Source organism: Mus caroli, unplaced genomic scaffold (assembly GCF_978045245.1).
Source record: "Mus caroli unplaced genomic scaffold, Mus_caroli_1 scaffold_10, whole genome shotgun sequence".
Lineage (NCBI taxonomy): Eukaryota > Metazoa > Chordata > Mammalia > Rodentia > Muridae > Mus > Mus caroli.
The window spans coordinates 59,563,427-59,583,833 of NW_028227265.1; the positions used below are offsets into that span (position 1 = coordinate 59,563,427).

General features: G+C 57.3%; 2 protein-coding genes across 2 annotated transcripts; both read left to right on the top strand.

Annotated features, from left to right (window-relative positions):
• The first annotated feature begins 48 nt into the window (after positions 1–48).
• Positions 49–6,617, top strand: Yjefn3 (YjeF N-terminal domain containing 3). The gene is made up of 6 exons (XM_021169274.3): positions 49–225; positions 3,332–3,440; positions 4,868–4,978; positions 5,096–5,209; positions 5,281–5,431; positions 6,397–6,617. The coding sequence occupies exons 1-6, from the start codon at positions 161–163 to the stop codon at positions 6,600–6,602; spliced, it is 756 nt and encodes a 251-aa protein (XP_021024933.1). The 5' UTR covers positions 49–160; the 3' UTR covers positions 6,603–6,617.
• Positions 6,618–7,057: 440 nt separating this feature from the next.
• Cilp2 (cartilage intermediate layer protein 2) lies at positions 7,058–13,917 on the top strand. Its single transcript, XM_021171068.2, has 8 exons — positions 7,058–7,126; positions 7,862–7,960; positions 8,111–8,383; positions 8,834–8,989; positions 9,796–10,074; positions 10,262–10,370; positions 10,915–11,072; positions 11,164–13,917. The coding sequence occupies exons 1-8, from the start codon at positions 7,063–7,065 to the stop codon at positions 13,512–13,514; spliced, it is 3,489 nt and encodes a 1,162-aa protein (XP_021026727.1). The 5' UTR covers positions 7,058–7,062; the 3' UTR covers positions 13,515–13,917.
• Positions 13,918–20,407: the final 6,490 nt, after the last annotated feature.

Below are 20,407 nucleotides of genomic sequence, written 5' to 3' on the forward strand. Positions count from 1 at the left end.
CCGCGGCCCAGTCATCACAGAGTTAAGTCACCCCGTGCTTTGGACAGTGGCTGTATGCAGCGCCCCCTAGTGGCCTCAGATTAGCAGGTGTCTAGTCACAGGGCTCCGCCCCCCGGGCCACACTTAAAAGGCATCGCGGAGCCAGCTTGCCCATGCGACCATGAGCAGCAGTGTGCACAACAACACGGGCCCTGTCCAGTTGCCGGAGGAGAGGCGCTTTCTCAGGTCAGTGGGTGACAAGGGGTCGTGGCCAGGGTGGCAGGCAGGAGGCAGGTGAGTCTGGGGTTTAAGGTCTGCTGGGAACTTACAGGTGCATCCAAAGCTGAGTTGCCAAGGAAACTGCATTCCAGGCAAGCCAGCCCTCATAGTCACCCACCAGGTTCTCTATTGTCAGAGAAATGGATTGAGATATGGTCAGGGGCTTGGAGTCACATAGAGGCTTTGAATATCGACTGCCACTGGGAGCCACAGGAGGCTCAGGATGCTTTTCCAAAGCCCCGGCACATTTTGGAGTACAGAATGTATGCATGATGCCTGTGAACAAGTGATGGGGAGGGCACCGAGTGCCTTAGCTGGATGGTTTCTTGCCTTTCTAGAAGTAATTTGGGATTTTCAGGCTTAATCCCCTTCAACACTGGACCTGAAAAGAGATCTAAGCTTGGCTGCTCCTGTCCTAGGAGCTGGAATTGAGGGGGACCTCCCAATACCAGGCCTCAAGTGGCAGGGGGGGCTGCCTCCCCAGCTCGCATCCACTCTGCACCAGGGTCAGCACTGCCCCTTGGTTGGGTTCTCTAAGACTGCTCACTGTCCCTGCTGTCAGCTTCAGGTGAAGACAGGGAAAAGAGCACCCCACCCACCCCTGCAGAGTCAGCAACCATGGCTGTCAGACCAAAGTGGGATTGAGCCTCTCCACAGTGATGCCTATGAGTGGAGGCCAGAGGTTCCCATCAGGTCTTCCTTCCTCAAGTCTCCTCCATTTTATTATTTAAGAGTCTCTCACTAAACCTAGACTATTGATTGTCTAGGTTGGCTGGCCAGCAAGTCCACAGATCCTCCTGCTTGTCCCTTGACAGTGCTTGGGTCACAGACTGCTGTGCCCAGCTGTTTATCCACCCCACCCTACCTCTGCAGGTTCTAGGAATTAAACTGATTGCAAAGGCAGCAGTTTGTCGACTCTTAAGGCATGTCTGTGAATTTATTGTGAAGGTGTCTGTACAGGAAATAGACATTGGGTCCCCTGAAGCTGGAACTGCCCAGTGTGGGTGCTGGTAGCTGAACTCAGGGCCCTTGCAGGAGCAGTTCTGGCTCTTAGCAACTGAGACATCTCACATCCCTCCAGCATTGTTTTTGAAACAGAATTTCAGGAAGCAGGACTAGTGAGAGTCCTGCCTCACTCTCCCAAGTGCTGGGATTCAAGTGTGTGCCACTGTGTCTGGGCTTTATCCCACGCTTTGCACAAGCTGGATGTGCTGTGCCAGAAGCTGGCCAGGTGGCCGGTGCCTTCTCCATCCTCCTTCACCACACACTCCTCCTTCCTGCAGGTCTCCTACCCCGCACCTGTGGTCCCATCTTCCTGACTGAACAGCCTGACGGCTTTCTTTTCTTTTCCCCATGAGACAGGGTTTCTCTGTGTAGCCCTGGCTATCCTGGAACTCGCTCTGTGGACCGGATTGGCCTCAAACTTACAGAGATCCACCTGCCTCTGCCTCCTGAGCACTGGGACAAAAGGCGTGCAGTATTTTGTCCAGCTCTGACAGTGTGTCTTGGTGTGGTATCGAGCCCTTCCTACCCTGTTCCCCACAGATGCTAACCTTGTCCCAGCGGTTTCTAACCTGGGTCATTCCAGACTTGCTCCAGGTGCTCTTCCTCCCTGCCTTGGCCTTCCTTCACGCTCCTCCCTTCCTCTAGGATGCCCTGCCTGACGTCCATGTCTTGGCAGTGCTTGCTGGGCAGTATGCACCCTGCACCACCAAGTAGACCCTGTCCTACCCAGAGCCCTGGTTCTGTAGTGCAGTTTGCCAGCCCTGTCAGCAGGCGGAGGCACCCCAGCCCCGTCCTGACACCTGTCCTTGGAAGTGCTCCGCACTTGCTATTCCTTTCTAAAACTTCCCTTTTTTTCCTGATGCTCTTTGTGGAACCTTGGGCGTCATGAATGCTTGGCAGGTGTTCTGCCAAGCCATATCCAACATTAAATTGCTAATGACTTTTGAACAGAGACTCATGAATTATGTAATCTGTTCTTGTCCTCAAAAAGCCACAGAGTCCAGCAGCCCGTCTCTCTAGTCTCAGATATCTTAGTTTTCTTTATTAAGATAGGGTCTCATGGGGGCTGGTGAAATGGCTCAGTGGGTAAGAGCACCCGACTGCTCCTCCAAAGGTCCAGAGTTCAAATCCCAGCAACCACATGGTGGCTCACAACCATCCGCAACAAGACCTGGCGCCCTCTTCTGGAGTGTCTGAAGACAGCTACAGTGTACTTACATATAATAAATAAATAAATCTTTAAAAAAAAAAAAAAGATAGGGTCTCATGCCAAGCATGGTGGCACAAGCCACCTTTAATCCCAGCACTTGGGAGGCAGAGGTAGGTGGATGTCTGTGAGTTCAAAGCCAGTCTTGTCTACAAATCGAGTTCCAGAACAGTACAGTAAGAGATACACAGAGAAACAAAAACCAAACAAAATAAAAACAACCCCCCCACACACACCCACAAAAGAAAAACCCAAACAGTCAAACAAAAGTCTCACTATGATGTACCCTTGGCTTATCATTCTGCTTCCCAAGTTCTGGAATTAAAGGAGTATCTTAATTTCATTGTCCAGTTGAAGTCCCCCTCCTGTTTTCTTGAATGATCTGTTAAACATCTCTGCAGACTCCCAAAACCACTTTGACAAGCCGCACTTAACAGTCCCTCTCCAATGCGCTTTAGCTTCCTTACTGGCCCCTGAGTCCGAAATCCAATTCTTTTAAGGTTTGGGGAGAATGAGCTCACCAGTTATAAATCTGAGAGGAGGATAAGGCGCGAAGATACCCTGGGCTTTGCAATGAGACCTTGCAGCATGCAAGGGGCTCAATACATTGATCTTTCCTTCGTATCTCTGAGTCTCTGGGCTCAATCTTTCACCACCAGAGGGCTCGCGCATCTCAGGCTGCAGCTGCCATTTCAAACCATGCTTGTGGGATGGGAAAACTGGGTAAGAGATGGGGCTCAAGGCCACTGGAACGCCTCTTGGGTAACAACAAGGTGAGGGTCTTCGGGCGGGTCTGGGCAGCCATCCTCGAGTCTGTTCCCTGTCTGCGCCTCTGAGCATGTTGCCCACCTCTGCCTGCAGTGCCTCGGAGGCGGCCGCTCTGGAACGGGAGCTACTGGAGGAGTACCGCTTTGGGCGGCAGCAGCTGGTGGAGCTATGTGGGCACGCTAGTGCAGTGGCTGTGACCAAGGTACCAGCCCCTATCACTCGAGTCCGGAAACTGAAGTACAAGGGCGCTCACCGCCAGACCAGACCAGAGAACTCAGACTCAGGGTATCAGACAAGGCAGAAGCGGGGTCCCCAAAGACTCAAGTTGGGGGGGGGGAGGCACCTTCAGGGTGGGGCTGAAGCTTTCAAGGTACAGTCCTGGGTCTCTCAGAGGTTGGACCTGCTTGACAGATATCGCTGCCATCTGCACACCCCAAAATGCCCAGTGAGAAAAGAGGTTCTAAGATGGACAGGGTGGGAGCACAGTGGGCCAAATGAGCTCCGAAGAAGGGCCAAACTTGATATATCTGGCCCTGCTAAACCTTCACCCCCACCCCCACCCCCAAGATTACAGGAGGGTGTTGTTGAGAGGCACTTGCTATGAGGCTCACTGAGCGGGTCTTGGGATCCTCCACGTAGAAGCCCAAGGAAGGAGCACGCGCATCTGCCAGCACCGCATGTGCCCTATCTCCCATGGTTTACAATTCCATTTATTTTACCCCTCCCCCTAGGTGTGAGTCTAGTTGTGAGCTGGTGTTCTTCCACCATGTGGGGTTCAGGAAGGAAACTACTGTGCCTTCAGAGGCTTGGTGGCAAGTTCTTTTTTTTTTTTTTTTCTTTTTAAAGATTTATTTATTACATGTAAGTACACTGTAGCTGTCTTCAGACACACCAGAAGAGGGAGTCAGATCTTGTTAAGGTTGGTTGTGAGCCACCATGTGGTTGCTGGGATTTGAACTAAGGACCTTTGGAAGAGCAGTCGGGTGCTCTTACCTGCTGAGCCATCTCACCAGCCCGAGACAGGGTTTCTCTGTATATCCCTGGCTGTCCTGGAACTCACTGTGTAGACCAGGCTGGCCTCAAACTCAGAAATCCGCCTGCCTCTGCCTCCCGAGTGGGATTAAAGGCGTTCACCACTACGCCCAGCTTGGTGGCAAGTTCTTATCAGCTGAGCCACTTAGCTGGCTTTCCTCAGTAGCGGAGCTTGCCCTCATGGTGGTTCACAATGCTGCTAACTCCGCAGTTAGGGGGCTGAGGCAGAATTGCTGCAAGTTCAAGACCAGCTTGAGTTAGAGTGAGGACCTCTAAAACAACAAAAGTAATGCCAGACTGATGGCTTGAAATAGAAAGCAGACAGATAGGAAATGCCAAAAGATAAAGGCAGGAGTGGGGTAGACTCCTCTCTTTTCTTCTTTTTCACCTTTTTGAAGGAGCTGGGCAAGGGAAGTGGGAGTGTGTCCTAAGTGCAGACAGAGTAAACAAACCGCACTGGGCGCAGAGGCCAGTTCGCACTCTACCTGAGCGAGGTCCGCCTGCCTGCCCCGCATGCAGACCACCCCTCTGCCATGGCCTCATCCTTCTGCCCCAGAACCCGCCTCCATCCAGCCGCCCTGCTTTGCTATGTCTTAGGCCTTCCCCTTGCCCTCGCTGTCGCGGAAGCAGAGGACGGTGCTGGTCGTGTGCGGCCCGGAGCAGAATGGCGCCGTGGGGCTGGCGTGTGCCCGGCACCTGCGGGTGTTCGTGAGTAACAGGGCTGTGATGTGGGGGACAGAAGTGGGACTGGGGTCCCGCTGGGAACAGGAGGGGGACTTCTTCCCGCTTCCATCATCGAACCCGGGTTCCCCCCCCGCCGCCCAGGAATACCAGCCCAGCATCTTCTGCCCCACGCGTTCGGCCGACGCGCTGCACCGTGACCTGACCACGCAGTGCGAGAAGATGGACATCCCCTTCCTGTCCTTCCTGCCTGCCGAGGTCAGATGCACCCACTCTGCCCCTGCCCTGGCCCGTCTGAGCACAGCCCCTGACACTGCCCCTCTCCCCAGGTGCGGCTCATCGACGACGCGTACGGGCTGGTGGTGGACGCAGTGCTTGGGCCGGGAGTGCGGCTGGCGGAAGCAGGCGGGCACTGCGCGCGCGCGCTGGCCACGCTGAAGCGACTCTCCATCCCGCTTGTGAGCCTGGACGTCCCCTCAGGCACGCCACCCAGGGACAGCCTGGTTATTCTAGCCTGTTTTTTTCCATCCATCCTAAATTCTCCCCCTCTGCACTCCCCTCCCCCAACTCGGTTTTCCTTGTCCAACTCTTTCAACCTCGGTTTCCGCGTCTGCCCCCATCGTTTTTCACACCGGCCCTGAGGATGGGAGCGATACAAGTGGCTGCCCCAAGTGACTCGGTGTCCCCTTGGTCCGAGTGCTCAGCTCCACCGGCACCACCCACCACCAGCCCTGTGAGCTCACTCGGCAGAGGCCACGCCTGCCAGGCTAGAGCTGCTAGGGACAAACAGCGCTCAGCCTCCCGTGGGGACTGCGCGGGGGTGTCCCCTAGCTACATGGCTCCAGGACAATCCCGGACCAAAGCCGAGGCATATCTAGTCCGAGGGGGATACAGTAGGTGGTCCCGGAAAAGTGAGGGATCCTGCAGTTGGAAGCCTCTAATCAGAGAGAGGAGCCGGTGGCTCTGGTTAGTGCCTGAGGCAGGAGAGAAGTCCAGGTTGCTGGTTTGTGAACTGGGTGGAGCCGAAACTCCTGGTGGTTTGGGGAGAGGGCAGAGTCCTGACAAAAGTACCACGAGGTGGGTCAGATAGCCAAGATGTCTCAGGTCGGAGGGGGAAATCAAATCTGATGGGGATGTGGGGGCACAGTTCAGAAGGAGGGGGGTCTCGGGCCACAGTACAGGGTGGGGTAGAGAGGCTGAGGTCAGACCCGAGGTGGGTGAGGAAGGTCTGATTTAAGAAGGCGGCAGTTCCTGACCTCTGTGGAAGGAGACACGGCTCAAGGCAGAGGCTGGATCTTGGCAGACTAGCAGTGGAAATGGAGTAGTCGGAGGGTGGAGGCGGTTCTGCGGTTAGCAGGTCTGACCGCTACCCGCGCGGGTGGAGGGAGGCAGAGCAGACTTGGTCCCGGGCGGGAGGTCCTCAGCTCCCCCTCTTCCACCCTCAGGCTGGGATGCGGAGGCTGGCGGAGACGCAAAGGACGCGGTGCAGCCCGATGTGCTGGTGTCCCTTGCAGCGCCCAAGAGCTGCGCCGACCGCTTCTCCGGACGTCTCCACTTTGTAGCCGGCAGGTTCGTGCCTGACGACGTCCGCCGAAAGTTTGGCCTGCACCTGCCAAAATATACTGGCACCGACTGCGTGGCCTCACTGTGAACCGCACCAATAAACATCTCCACCACCTCTCCCCTGCCTCTTTTGTGCATCAGGCCAGGGGGTGGGCGGGTGGAGAGGGGACTTCCCTCCAGGTTTGCGGGGAGGAGCTGCGCCGTGGAGTTTCTTAGAATGGAGAGCAGACCCCTGCTGGGGGGTGGCCTGCAGTACTTAGGACCAAAGTTAAACAATATAGAGAACGTCCAGCATCCTAGGGCGCCAGCAGCTTCAAGTTTCAGACCAGAGGGAGCCAGGCACACAGCACGGGACCCAGTTGGAGAAGGAGGGGGGAACGCAGGACACCGGGCAGTCTAAGGGCGGAGGTACCGCGGGAGGCATAGAAGACCCAGCCTGGTGTGGGGGGGCGTGGCTTGTGGCCCGGTTCCACCCTTTTAGGTCCAAGCAGCCGCTAGGCCCGCCCCAGTCAGATCTCAGAGCTTCGCACAGCAGTTCGGACCTGGCGATGGCATCACCTCTGCCCTTGCTCTATCTCTGCCTTGCGGCCTTACACCTAGCGGGAGCGCGAGGTGAGATACCTTGGGAACCACCCCCTACACACACACACACACACACACACACACACACACACACACACACACCAGGACGACAGCCGCGCGCACAGAAGCGGGCGGGGGAACACCTCATGAGCGTCCCAGAGAGCCGGTGAAAGAAATCTCTTCCATCATCGTCCCAGGAAGGTCCACTCACTCGGCCAAGGCTTTGAATTGTAAATCATCAGGTTTCCAAATCTGTGCCAAGGGGTCGTAGCTGTCTCTCTGCCGGGCTGGTGACAGTCCCATTTCTCAGAAGGCTGGGGCTCCAGGAAGAAGGGGTTTGTCTGAACCTGTCTGCCTTCCTAGTCCACCCTGGAAAGATGGAAGGCCAGAGAAACCAAGGACTTACCTGTTGGCACCTTGCGTCCCACCTAGAAAGACCCGGGAGAGTATATGGCAGGAGGGGACTTCCAAGAGGAGAGTGCAGCTGTCTGCGGGTAGAGGCAGAGCCTAATGCACTCATTGTGTTTGATGAACATTTGAGCCTAGAGGTGTAGTGGGACAGAGTCGCCAGATCTGCGGAGTGACAGGGCTTCAGGGTCCGCTGCTAGTAATGGGAAGGCTTCCTGGAGTGGGCGCTGCTGCAGTCCCCAGGGCTAGAGCTGGCCTCTCAGATCCTCAGTTTTATATCCCGTGAAATGTTCCCCCTGTTGCACCAAAAGAAGGGTCTCAGTGATCCCTATCTTGTGCCTCCTCGAACTCCCACAGATGCCACCCCCACCGAGGAGCACACTTCAACCGCCAGGGGTCTTCAGGGACGGCCGCCAGATACCGGTCAGCCCTCACCAGCCCTGGAAGACTGGGAGGGTGAGTCACCTCAGCAACCCGCCTGTGTGATCTGGGCTTGGTGGGGTCAGTGGGGAGGGGAGGGAGAATGAGGAGTCCTTGGACCTCAAGGCTCCAAGCTGGATGGACTAGCGGGAGGTGGGACCCGGGCTCAGCGTGCGATGCTCGCAGAGGCCAGCGAGTGGACATCGTGGTTCAACGTGGATCACCCGGGAGGAGATGGCGACTTCGAGAGCCTGGCCGCCATTCGATTCTACTATGGTCCCGCGCGGGTGTGCCCGAGACCACTGGCACTGGAGGCGCGCACCACCGACTGGGCGCTACCAGCTGCAATGGGCGAAAGGGTGCACGCCAACCCAGAGCGTGGCTTTTGGTGTCTCAATCGTGAGCAGCCGCGAGGCCGCCGCTGCTCCAACTACCACGTGCGCTTCCGCTGCCCACTGGGTAAGGGCGGGACCCATAGGCCTGAGCGGGCGGGTACAATACGACCCTAAGGGGCAAGGCCCAATGATGGCAGGGCACGGGCGTGGCTTAGAGAGACACACCCATAAGCACAGTGAGGATGCAAGGAGCTGTGCCCAGGTTGTAGTAGCTAATGCACTAACATGCCAGAATTACATTGGCCCATCCTGAACAACTCGGTGTTGGGGACGCCTTAAGCCTCGTTGTATTGAAGTCCGATAGGGAACAGCAAGGCTAATTAGGACCGCATCCTGCAAGGAGTTGTGTGTGTGTGTGTGTGCACGTGCGTGCAGGTGAGCTCTGTGCAGAACTGCCTGCAGTCTGTCCCTGCAGTCAGGGAGGGTGTATGCCGGGGTAACAAGACCCACATAGTTCAGAAAGCCCGCTGACCAAGGTGGGCATATCCACCTCATCTCCCACCTTGCTCTGCAGAGGCGGCTTGGGGCGCTTGGGGAGCGTGGGGCCTCTGCTCCAAGAGTTGCGGGCTAGGTCGTCGCCTGCGCCGCCGCAGCTGCCAAAGCTCCTCTGGGGACACGTGTCCCGGGAGCCCCCAGGAGGCGCAGAAGTGCGTGAGATCCCGTTGTCCAGGTAGGAGGGATAGGGCCTGAGGAGGGGATGATCGGGGGTGGGGCTTACATAAGGGGTCCAGAGGACTGGACCAGTTGAAGTGGAGGCCATGCACACGCTAGGGAAGAAGACTATACAGAGGGAGTCGGTGGATGCTGGGCAGGCATGGGAAGACCTGGAGAGTTATTTTACCTAGTGTGCACACTAAGATATCCCTGTGAAGGCTTCTGCCTTCACTCTGCGTGCACGAATTCAGCCTTCAGTCTTTGCCTGTCCTGCTCGCCCACGCAGACACGATGCCCAGGCCCTCCCTGTGCCAGACAGCAGGCCAGCCAGGAGGGGACTGGAAATTCCACTCGGGCCTGGGCTCCACAAACATGATCTGCAGACAGCTGCAACAGGGCCCTCATATAGTTGGGGCACGATGTCGCCAATGGTGGGGACCCCACCCGGTGCCTCTGCCCTGAAGTTTCCACTGGAACTTTCCACTTTGTGGAGAAGCAGCAGCGTTGGAAGTGTGACAGATGTTGTCCAAGATGGCCCCTCGCTCCCAGCCCCACCTAGGAACACCTGCCCCATGAGTCCTCACTGTCTTAAGAATCAGCCTCTTTGGTCCCCTCTTGGAGCTTCTCCCTTGCATCTATGGACCCACCTTCCTTACACTGCTCCAGCTCTGCCCACTTATCCCTGTCTCCAGACTGACTTAAGTCCAGCCACACTGAAGCTTGTGGGGAACTGATGGGAGGCAGGGTCACTTATGTTTGTAACTGAGTGCAAAGCTATCCCCAAGAGTTCTCTCTGCGCCTGCCGCTTCCATGTCCCCCTAGGGTGTAGCTCCGACACCTGCGGGTGCCCCAACCACATCCTCCTGGGTTCGGTGGTCACCCCATCTGGGCGACCGCTGTCAGGAGCCAGGATCTCCCTGCGAACCCGACCTGGAACCATAGCCACCAGCGGTACCCATGGAACCTTCCAAGTGCCCGGAGTCTGCGCGGACAGCAAGGCCAGTGTCAGTGCCCAGATGAAGGGGTTCTCTGCTGGCACAGCCCAGGCTCACGCCAACAGCTCCAACACAGCCACAGTCACCATCATCCTTGAAGAGTTAGGTGAGTGTCCCTGCAGCCAAGAACATGTGAGTTACAGAGGAGGATGTTCCAGGCCAAGGGGAAAAAAACAAGCTGTGACTCACTTGTTGACAGCACAGAATGAGGTGGGCTGTTCCTGAGAGAATTCGAAAAAGGGGTTCCTGGGGTATAGCAGGGTCATGAGCTTGGCCAACTCTGACCCCCTCAGGGAAGCCGTACCTGGTAAAGCACCCTGAGTCTCGAGTTCGAGAGGCAGGTCAGAATGTGACCTTCTGCTGCAAGGCCTCGGGGACACCCATGCCCAAGAAATATTCCTGGTGAGTGTCCACACGAACTCAGGGAGCTCGGCCAGCTTTGGGTTGAATGGGATGGTACCCGGTGGTACTCCAAAGCTTTCTAACACTAAGGTGTGAGGATAAGCACGGGATCCCAGCGCTGAGATCATGAGCTGAGGCAAAATTGTTGGAACTTGAGGTAGTTAGTGACTGTTACATTGAGTGTGTGTGTGTAGCCATGTCGCTAGTGATGGTTACGTTGTGTGTATGTGTGTGTGTGTGTGTGTGTAGCCATGTCGCCAAAGAAAGCAGAGCAGGTGGGCGGGGCAGGCCTGTAGAGGCTGGGGATGGGGGTTTGAAATCAGCCTTCACTATACAGCCTAAAGTGTAGAAGACCTTGTCTCAACGAAACAAAAACCTAGAAGTGAATGCTGCCTTCTGTCTCCCCTGAAAAGTGCAGAGGCTCAGGATGAGGCTGGGTTGGCTCCAGGAAGCCAGTCTCCAGCTCTTCCCTCCTAGAGACAGATGCAGTCCAGCCACCATTCCTAAGATCCCCATGATGCTGTGAACTTACTGCCTTCTTCAGGTTCCACAACGGAACTCTCCTGGACCGACGCCAGCAGGGGTCTGGGCCACACCTAGAGCTCCAGGGGCTTCACCAAGCGCAGGCAGGGGAGTACCACTGCAAGGCCTGGAACGAGGCGGGCACGGTGCGATCCCGCGCCGCCCTCCTCACGATACTCGGTGAGTGTGATCCAGTCTTGCCCCACCTGAGCCCAGCCCAAGTTCCCCACCTCAGCCTTCCTCCCATGACCTGGTTGTGTGGAATCCCCAGCTCCTGGCCAGCAGGCCTGTGACCCCCGACCTCAGGAACACCTGATCAAGCTTCCGGACGATTGCGGCCAGCCCGGAGGCGGCCCCACGTACCTAGACGTGGGTCTGTGCGCGGACACGCGCTGTCCGGGCCCTGTAGGCTCAGGCGCTCGCTGTGGGGACGCGGGCTCTCGCTGCTGCTCAGTGCTGCGCCTAGAGAGCAGGGACATCCGCTGCTCCGGCTACGTGCTCCCGGTGAAGGTGGTGGCCGAGTGTGGCTGTCGCAAGTGCCTGCCCCGTCGGGGACTGGTGCGGGGCCGCGTGGTGGCTGCGGATTCCGGGGAGCCCCTGCGTTTCGCCAGGATACTGCTGGGCCGCGCACCCATCGGCTTCACCTCCTACCAGGGCGACTTCACCATCGAGGTGCCGCCGGCCACCGAGCGCCTCGTGGTGACTTTCGTGGACCCGAGTGGCGACTTCGTAGACAGCGTCCGCGTGCTGCCTTTCGACCCTCGCGGAGCCGGTGTGTACCACGAGATCCGCGCGCTGCGCAAGGCGGCCGCAGTGCTATTGGACGCGGAGCGGGGCGGTGAAATCCCGCTGGGCAGCACAGAGGAGGCGCCAGCGCTAGGCGAGCTAGTCCTGCCGCCCGGGACCTTCCACCACCCCGACGGCCGTCCCTACGCGGGGCCCGTGGAGGCGCGTGTCACTTTCGTGGACCCTCGTGACCTGGCGTCGGCGTCCGCGGCGTCCAGCGACCTGCGGTTTCTGGACAGCGCGGGTGAGCTGGCGCCTCTCCGAACCTATGGCATGTTTGCAGTGGACCTGCGCGCGCCCGGCTCCCCGGAGCAGCTGCACGTGGCGCGCGCGGACGTGCGCGTGGACGCCGACCACGTGCGCATGCCCGGTCACGCCGAGGCCCTGGCACTCTGGTCGTTGGACCCGGAGACCGGCCTGTGGGAGGAGGAGGGGGCTGAGCAAGGAGGCGGTGGCTTCCGGCGTGAGACGGCGGCGGCGCGCGTGCGCAGGGAGGAGCGCGCGTTCCTCGTGGGCGCGCTCACCATGCGCGAGCGCCGCTTGTTTAACCTAGACGTGCCTGAGCGGCGACGGTGCTTCGTGAAGGTTCGCGCCTACGGCACGGATCGTTTCGCGCCCGCAGAGCAGGTGCAGGGCGTGGTGGTGACGCTGCTCAACCTGGAGCCCGCGCCCGGCTTCACGGCCAACCCACGCGCGTGGGGCCGCTTCGACAGCGCGGTCACAGGGCCCAACGGCGCGTGCGTGCCGGCCTTCTGCGACGCCGAGAAGCCCGACGCCTACACAGCCTTTGTGACCGCGGCTCTGGGAGGCGAGGAGCTGGAGGCCGCGCCGTCGCGGCCACGCGCGACCGCGGCCGCCGTGGGCGTGGCGCAGCCCTACCTGGAGCGCCTAGGCTACCAGCGCACTGATCACGACGACCCTGCGCTCAAGCGCACTGGCTTCCGCTTGAACCTTGCGCGTCCACGCGCAGGCCACGAGTCCGAGGCGCACGGGCCCGTGTATCCGTGGCGCCGCCTGCGCGACTGCGAGGACGCGCCAGTCACTGACAGTCACTTCCGATTCTCGCGCGTGGAGGCGGACAAGTACGAGTACGACGTGGTGCCGTTCCACGAGGGAGCGCCCGCCTCTTGGACCGGCGACCTGCTGGCCTGGTGGCCCAACCCGCAGGAGTTCCGCGCGTGCTTCCTGAAGGTGCGGCTGCAGGGCCCGCAGGAGTACATGGTGCGTTCGCACAACGCAGGTGGCACCCACGAAGCCACACGCGGCCGCCTCTACGGGCTGCGCGACACCCGCAGCGTGCGCCACCCTGAGCGCCCCGGTGCCTCGGCTGCCTGCGTGGAGTTCAAGTGCGGCGGCATGTTGTTTGACCAGCGCCAGGTGGACAGGACACTGGTAACTGTGACCCCACAGGGCAGCTGCCGCCGCGTGGCCGTCAACACGCTTCTGCAGGACTATCTAGCCAGGCACCCGCCGCTCGCTCCTGCTGATGACCCCGCCGCCTTCGCCATGCTAGCTCCGCTCGACGCTCTGGGCCACAACTATGGCGTCTACACGGTCACCGACCAGAGCCCACGGTTGGCCAAGGAAATTGCTATCGGCCGCTGCTTCGACGGCTCCTCCGACGGCTTCTCGCGGGAGATGAAAGCGGACGCGGGCACGGCAGTCACCTTCCAGTGCCGAGAGCCGCCCGCCAGACCCAGCCTCTTCCAGCGGCTGCTAGAGAACCCTTCATCAGCGCTTGGCGACATCCGTAGGGAGATGGGTCAAGCCACCCGCTATTCCCGGGTTAACCAAACCCAGGCTGGAGACACCGGCCCCTTCGGCCCTGGACAGTGACCTGGTCCACGACCTCACTCTTTGCCTTGCTTTAGACTCCTGTATCTTTGGAAAGCCTCCCCGCTTTGGCTCCCAGGCTTCTGGGTCCCCTTCCCCCTTCTCCACCAAGAATTTGGTCAAGATGAAAACTAAGGGTTCTGGTGGAAATTTTGGGCAGGAAGCTGAGGCTCTGTGACCAGAAACAGAGTGTCCAGCTGTAGATGAAGCCAGGACCCGGGACGTGGTTGTCCACCTAAGGCCTGAGTCTCAGCCTTTGTGAAATCCTCTGTCCCAGCTTTGGTTCTGAGGTCGTATTTATTGAGATAAAACCCCAGTGGGTGGGTGTGAATCCGGGCACAGGTTGGGCCCGTGGGATGTGGAGAAAGGGTGTTTTGGGGTTGCCATGCAGGGGAAGCTAGGGTGGCAGAGAGGATGGTTCCATGGTGCTTGGAATGCCCTCCGGACTTGAGGGCAGGTGCTATTGGGCTCAATTAAAAATGCTATAATTTCCAACCCTTTGTGTCAATTGAAAAGGATGAAGGCTGGGTGGGGCTGAGCCACACGCCCGGACTGATTCGGGATGTGATCCCAACAGCTTGAGGCAGGAGCATGCTACAAAGGCGGGAGCATCCAGGCCAGCCTGATTACAAAGCCAGTTGTTTCTGAAAACCAAAACCCACCAAACATGAAGAGAGGGCTTGGAGGCACACAGGGTCCTGTGTGTCAGCAGCTAAGGGATTCCTGCGTGGTATGGCACACCTCTGTCAGGTGCCTGGCTGAAAAGGGTGTGGGGTGTGTGTGTGTAGTGTGTGTATGTGGTGTGGGTGTGTGTGTGGGGGTATAGAGATGTCGATGACTACAGAGCATAGTAGCTCCACAGCTGCTGGGCTTGGCTAGTGGCTCAGAATTACAGGGCAAGGAGGAGCCTGTTGGGAAAGTTCCTGGGACAGGTGTAGCCATTCCCACCACTGTTGCCTTGGACTTCCTCAGTGTAGGCCTATGTTGGCCTGAGCACCTACCTCCGTGCTGAGGCCCAGGCATACCTTGACCAACCACAGGGATAAGGCTCCACTGGGGACCTACTAGCTTCAGAATGATGAGAGATCAGGACGTGGCAGACCTGCTCCCAACTCCAGTGCACAGGCAGGTGGACACTCCACAGCACAGGTGTGCTTCTGATCACACCCACTCTCCAGGGAAACTGCTGAGTTGTGAGACCCTACAGGAGTGGGGCTCCCCAGTGGCCCCTCATGCCCCCCACAACAGCTAGCCTGGAGACATCAGTGAGTCCCTGGGAGAAGGGTCTTTTCGACTTGAGACCTCTAACTCCCCATGTAGTTGAGGATAACCTTGAATTCCTGATCCTCGTGCCTCCATTGCTGAGTACTGGGGTGGCAGACGTGCTGTTTATGACAGAACCCAGGGCTCTGTGTATGCTCGGCAAGTGCTCTACCAACTGAACCTCATCTCTAACTCCAAGAAAGGAGAGGGTCCTATGCCCACCCTCCCTGAAGTAGGGTCCTGTCACAGAGTAGAGCAGGGTGCCCCTTCACTGAGGGCCTGTGCACCCCCCCTTTATTGCTCACCTTGCATGTTTGGGCAACAGGTAACTAATGAGCCCATGAACGGTTGTACACATGGGGGCCCCTTGGGGGTCAGCTCTTTCGGTGCCCAGTTAGTCCTCGAGCCACCATACCCAGGTGTGTCATTTTAACTCACTTCTGAACTTCAGTCTGGCCACTAACAAGCACTTCCCTCCCCCTCCCCCCCGCACCCCTCCCCCCTCCCCCGTGTGGTGAGCACCTCCTGGTAGGGGCCATTTTCACCCATAGCAGGAACACCTTCCTGTACCCTGAGGGATGTGCATCCTGAGGGTTCAGAAAAAAGCTGTTAAGTCCAGACCCTGGCCTTTGAGATAAGGATAACCCCAGGGCTTTGCTGGAGCTATAGATGACAGAGGCTTAGAGCCCAGCTCACTCAGCATTGCAGGGCTGCTTGGGGGGGTCCAAGGATTATCCAGGGCTGCAGCTCCCCACAAAGGGATGGGGAGCCCACTGTGAAGTCCAGGCCCCTGATGAGGTGTCCAGCCTTCTTTCCAAATACCTTTCATTGAGAAAGTGTTGGGGCTTCTCTGGCTGCCAGCTGGGGCAGCCAGCTGGGCTTGGGGGGGGGGGGATGACTGGCCTATCCCTGGTGTCTTTGTTAGTGTGGAGTAGGGCTAATGGGAACTCGTCTCTAGCTAGGCCCAGAGGGCTGTGGACCTCTTTCCCTCTTAGTCTATTCAGTGACAGGGCAGAATTCACCCCCAATTTTTACATTAGGAAATTAAGACTCCAGAGAAGGGAGAGTTACCCTGCACTGGCAGCGGCTCTGCCTTCATTCTGTCCTGGTGCTCAGTCCCAGCCCTCCCTCTTGGAACCTCAGTCATAGCTTCTGGAAAATCCATCACCTCCCTCCACCCCCAGCAGGGCTGCCAGGACAGGCCCCTTGGCTGGGGTTGGGGGGGATCAGGGCCAAGACCCCCCCCAGAGACCCTGCTCCTGCCTTCCTGAGGTCAGCTCGGGGCACTGGAGGCCCAATGTCCTGCCCCCGACACTTTAGATTTTATAATTTTAGAACCAGGGGTTCTTAAAATTCCTCACACCATGGCATAGAGAAAAATCTTGGACCAGTAAAATGCTTAAAACAAGCCTGAAAATAGCAGAATCCAAGAGGAAGGGCTGCAAGACAGACATGCAGGGGGGCTGCTGGGATGTGGCCCTGAGACCACACTTGCTTTGAGGGTGCATAGTGTATACATAGTGTGTTGGGTCCCAAGATTTGTTTTCAGGAGAATGACTGCTTGGGTCACACAGCTGTCATGGACACTAGCCTGGGGGTGAAGTAGCTATCTCTGGGTTTGGTTTGGTTTGGTTGTTTCCTTAGAGATGGGACCTCATGTTCAAAGTCACTATGCAGCCAAGGATAGCCTTGTACTTCTGATCTTCCTGATTTTACCTCCTGAGAGCTGATGACAGGTGTGAGCCACCACTCCCTGCTAGGAACTGGTCTTGAAGGACATGTTGGCTGGACAGTGAGGTAGGAAAGGCAAGGCAGACAGCTGGCACAACATGTGCTAAGGCTGGGGGGATGCAACACGGAGGGGCAAGCAAGTGACCCCGAGGGAGGGAGGCGGATTCTAGGTGGAGCAAAATTTAGAGATAGGTTTCTTCTTTCGTTTGGGCATTTGTGTATGTATGGGCACATTTATGCCACAACATGACGATGGAGTCCAGAGAGCACGTGCAGTTACTTTTCGCTCTCCTCCTTCATGCAGGTTCCAGGGATTGAACTTGGGACTGCAGGCTTGTTCAGCAAGCACCTTTACCCACGGAGCAGTCTTGCTGGCCCAGCCTGGGTTACACAATGTCTTAGGACAGATTCTCTCCCTGCCCCACCCCCCAAACCAAGGAGCTCTCCCCAGCCGTTGGGACTCCCTCCTCGGGTGGCACAGGGGCTGCTCTCCCCACTTGGCCCAGCGTTCCCTCTCTCTCGAAGCTCAGTCCTGGCAGAACATATCTGGCTCTTCTGTAGGAGCCTCGTGGGCCTGGCGTGGCCACCCACCACTTCCCCACTGTCTGTCTCTCTCATCAGTCTCAGAGGTGGGTCTGTCCCAGTCTTAGACCCCAAGGGCTGGAGCTGGCCTGGCAGGCACTGGCTTCAGTTAGCAGAGGATGCAGGAACATCACTGGGGATAGGGGTAAAGGGATGATACCCTGGGGCTGGGAACAGAGTCCAGGCCCAGGTTCCAGATGGAGGCCCTGGCAGGTGATAGGGAGGGGACCAGCATGGGGAGAGAGGACTCCCAGCTGTTGGAGGTAAACACAGGAAGACAGACATAGCCTCACCCAAGACCTCTCTGCCCAGGCCATAGAGCCAAGGTGTCAGTCAGAGCCAACCCGCCTGCCAGTCATCAGCCAAGGTCAGGCTTTCCTGGCCACACCCTATCTCTGTCCCTTACAGTCAAATATTCCCTCTTTTACCACCCAGCACCTTTTGGTCACCTTTTGGTCTGTCATCGCAGGACACCTGCAAATGCTTTAGGCACTGTGACCTCTGGCTCACGGGGGAATGGACGCCCTAGCATGGAGCCCCATGCCACGGGCCCACACCACACCCACCTGTGCCCCATAGTCACCCAGCCTCCCTCGCATGGTGGATGGCTTGCCTCAGGCCTTCTCCAAATATGTCTGTCCTACAGAGTCCGGCTATCCACATCTGGGTGCTCTGGGCACATCTCACCCTCTCACAGCCCAAGGGAGGAGTGGACTGAGGGAACCCCGGGCCTCCAAAATCCCAACTGCTTCTGCAGTAGAGGCCTGAATCCCTCCCTGTGCTGACTCAGCCTGAAACAGGCAGCACGGCCAAACCTCAGCTATGTCCTCAAAGGCTGTCTGGCCCCAGACGGTGCTGGAGCACGGCAGAGCTGGGCTGAGGACCAGCCAGGCAGAGGTGAGGCCATAGCTCCCACCCCCTCTTCCTGCCTGAGGTATTCTGAAGACATGACCCTCACACACACCGAGGGCCAGGCTAGCCCCTGCTTCATGAAGACTATAGGTTAACCCCTGCTCTTGTGAGGATCCTGTGTGGAACACACACAAAGCACACCTCACTGCCAAGATAATACGTGGAGAGCTATGCTTAGATAAAAGACCCCAGGAACCTCGAAAGTCAAAGCGAAACAGGCACAAAAACTCCTTGTAGGGCCAGGGCTTTGGAAGACAGGGAATTTTCAAAGGTGAATAGGAGTTTTCCAAAACCAGACCCAGAAGACTGAAAGTCTTAAAATGAGTTTTCCTTTTGTTTGTAAGGTTTCAGGAGGGGGAGTTGAGGGTGGTGAGCTCTGTCTCAACGATCAGCATCTGCCCTAGGAGCTCTAAGTCTGGTGCATAAGGCAAAGCCCTGCTCAGGCTTCTAACCCTGTTAAGGCTTCAAACCGGCACTCTCATGGGTTAGATTGGGCTAGACCCTGCCAACACCTGAACGCAGGCTATGTCTGCTTGCTTGATGTCTGCTGGGGCAGGGGTTTGTATGTAGCTCAGGCTGAGCTGGAACTTAAGAGCCTCCTGCTTCAGCTCCATGGGGTGGGATTAAAGCTGTATGCCTATGCTTTCATGGTATCCCTAATTCACAGCTAGGGAGATGAGACGGAGGCTGGGGCGGCCCGACAGGTGGGCCAGTTACACACAACCTTGGACTGAACCTACAGCAGTGGATGCCACCCCATCCCAAGTTGACTCTATGGTTTTTGTTTTATTTTGTTTTGTTTTGTTTTGTTTTGAGGCAGGGTTTTTCTGTGTAGCCCTGGCTATCCTGGAACTCACTTTGTAGACCAGGCTGGCCTCGAACTCAGAAATTCGCCTGCTTCTGCCTCCCAAGTGCTGGGATTAAAGGCGTGCGCCACCACACACAGCCCGACTCTAAGGTTTGAAAGCCAATTCCGGCATGTTGGCACCTATCACCCCAGCACTTGAGGGGTAGAAACAGATCAGGAATTCCCCATCCTCCCTAGGCTATTGTAGTAAGTTCAAAGTCAGCCAGAGCTACATTGACCCTGTTTCAAAACAAAAACAATGAAAAACAGAAAAAGAAAGGAAAGAATAGCTGAGTAGCTATAACCAGGGCTTCTCGGTGGAGGAGAACATGCCTCAGGCCTCAGGCCAGGCAGCCAGACCATCTGGGAGGCCCAGGCCCCCGGCCTGGCCCTGCTACTGTCTGGCCAGGCTGAACACAAACACGGAGTGGCTAGCCTTACGGAATCTAGGTTGTGGTCAGGCTGTGGCTGAAGAAGCCGTTGGAAAAACACGAGGCCCACGCGGCCAGGCCCAGCTTACATTTCATCCGGCAGGAGCGGCTGCCTGGCGCCGGGCACTGAGGAATGTCGCTGGCAGGCCTTGGCACCTGCTGCTGGGCAGGGCTACTGCAGCCAACCTGATACTAGCCCCCTGGATGTCCTGGGAGAACACATCTCCCCCATACCTCCAATCTGTTTGCATGACCTTGTTAAACTCTGGATCTCCTTCCCACAGGAAGTGCGGGCTTGCTGGCCTTCAAGTACCTGAAGGGAAGTTCCACCTCCATGATCCTCTCTCCTCGAACACCCGGGCCTCTGCTGGTCCTCAGATCCTATGGGTTCAGTCCAGTATTTATGCTTTGCTTATCATCTGTGTGCTGGATGCTGACACTTTTTCCTGGCTTCTGCTCACAGACCTCCCCCAGAACGGTTGTTCCTGTGACCTCCCCACGTTATAGATAGGGAAACTGAGGCTCAGAAGACTTCCTTCCAGTTTTTAGATTGTTTTAGAATTCTGGAGACCGGATTTAGTTTTTTAGGTTGACTGTGCCTCCTCGTGGCAAAAGACGTAACTGCAACAGAGCCCTGTGTGAGGTCCCCTAAGGTCCCTCCTGTTTTTTCCTTGATTTGACTCATTCGCTCTTTGTCCATGGCTTCCAATAGTCCCTTCAGAGGCATCAGGGGGGCTTGAATGCATCTACACCGGGTTATCATTGAAACTCTTGAAGGTAAAACCTGCCCGCTCCAGTAAGATCCAGGCCTATCCCTCCATTTCCTTTCCATGGCTCTTCACCCATTGCTCTTCCTTCCTTGAGCCAGTGTTCCTGAGACTGACTGACTCTCTCATTCTCTCTCTCTCTCTCTCTCTCTCTCTCTCTCTCTCTCTCTCTCTCTCTCTCTCTCTCTCTCTCTCTCTCTCTCTCTCTGCCACTCCATTCTCCATTCAGAGGCTGAGACAATTGTGGTCCCAGCAGGGCTCACAGGGACGGTGGGAGCCTCAAATACCGGTCTGTCAATGGCTCAGGATGGTGTTGGCCCTAGCCAGGCTTCTGGGCAGGTAATACCCTTCTCCACCTATTCA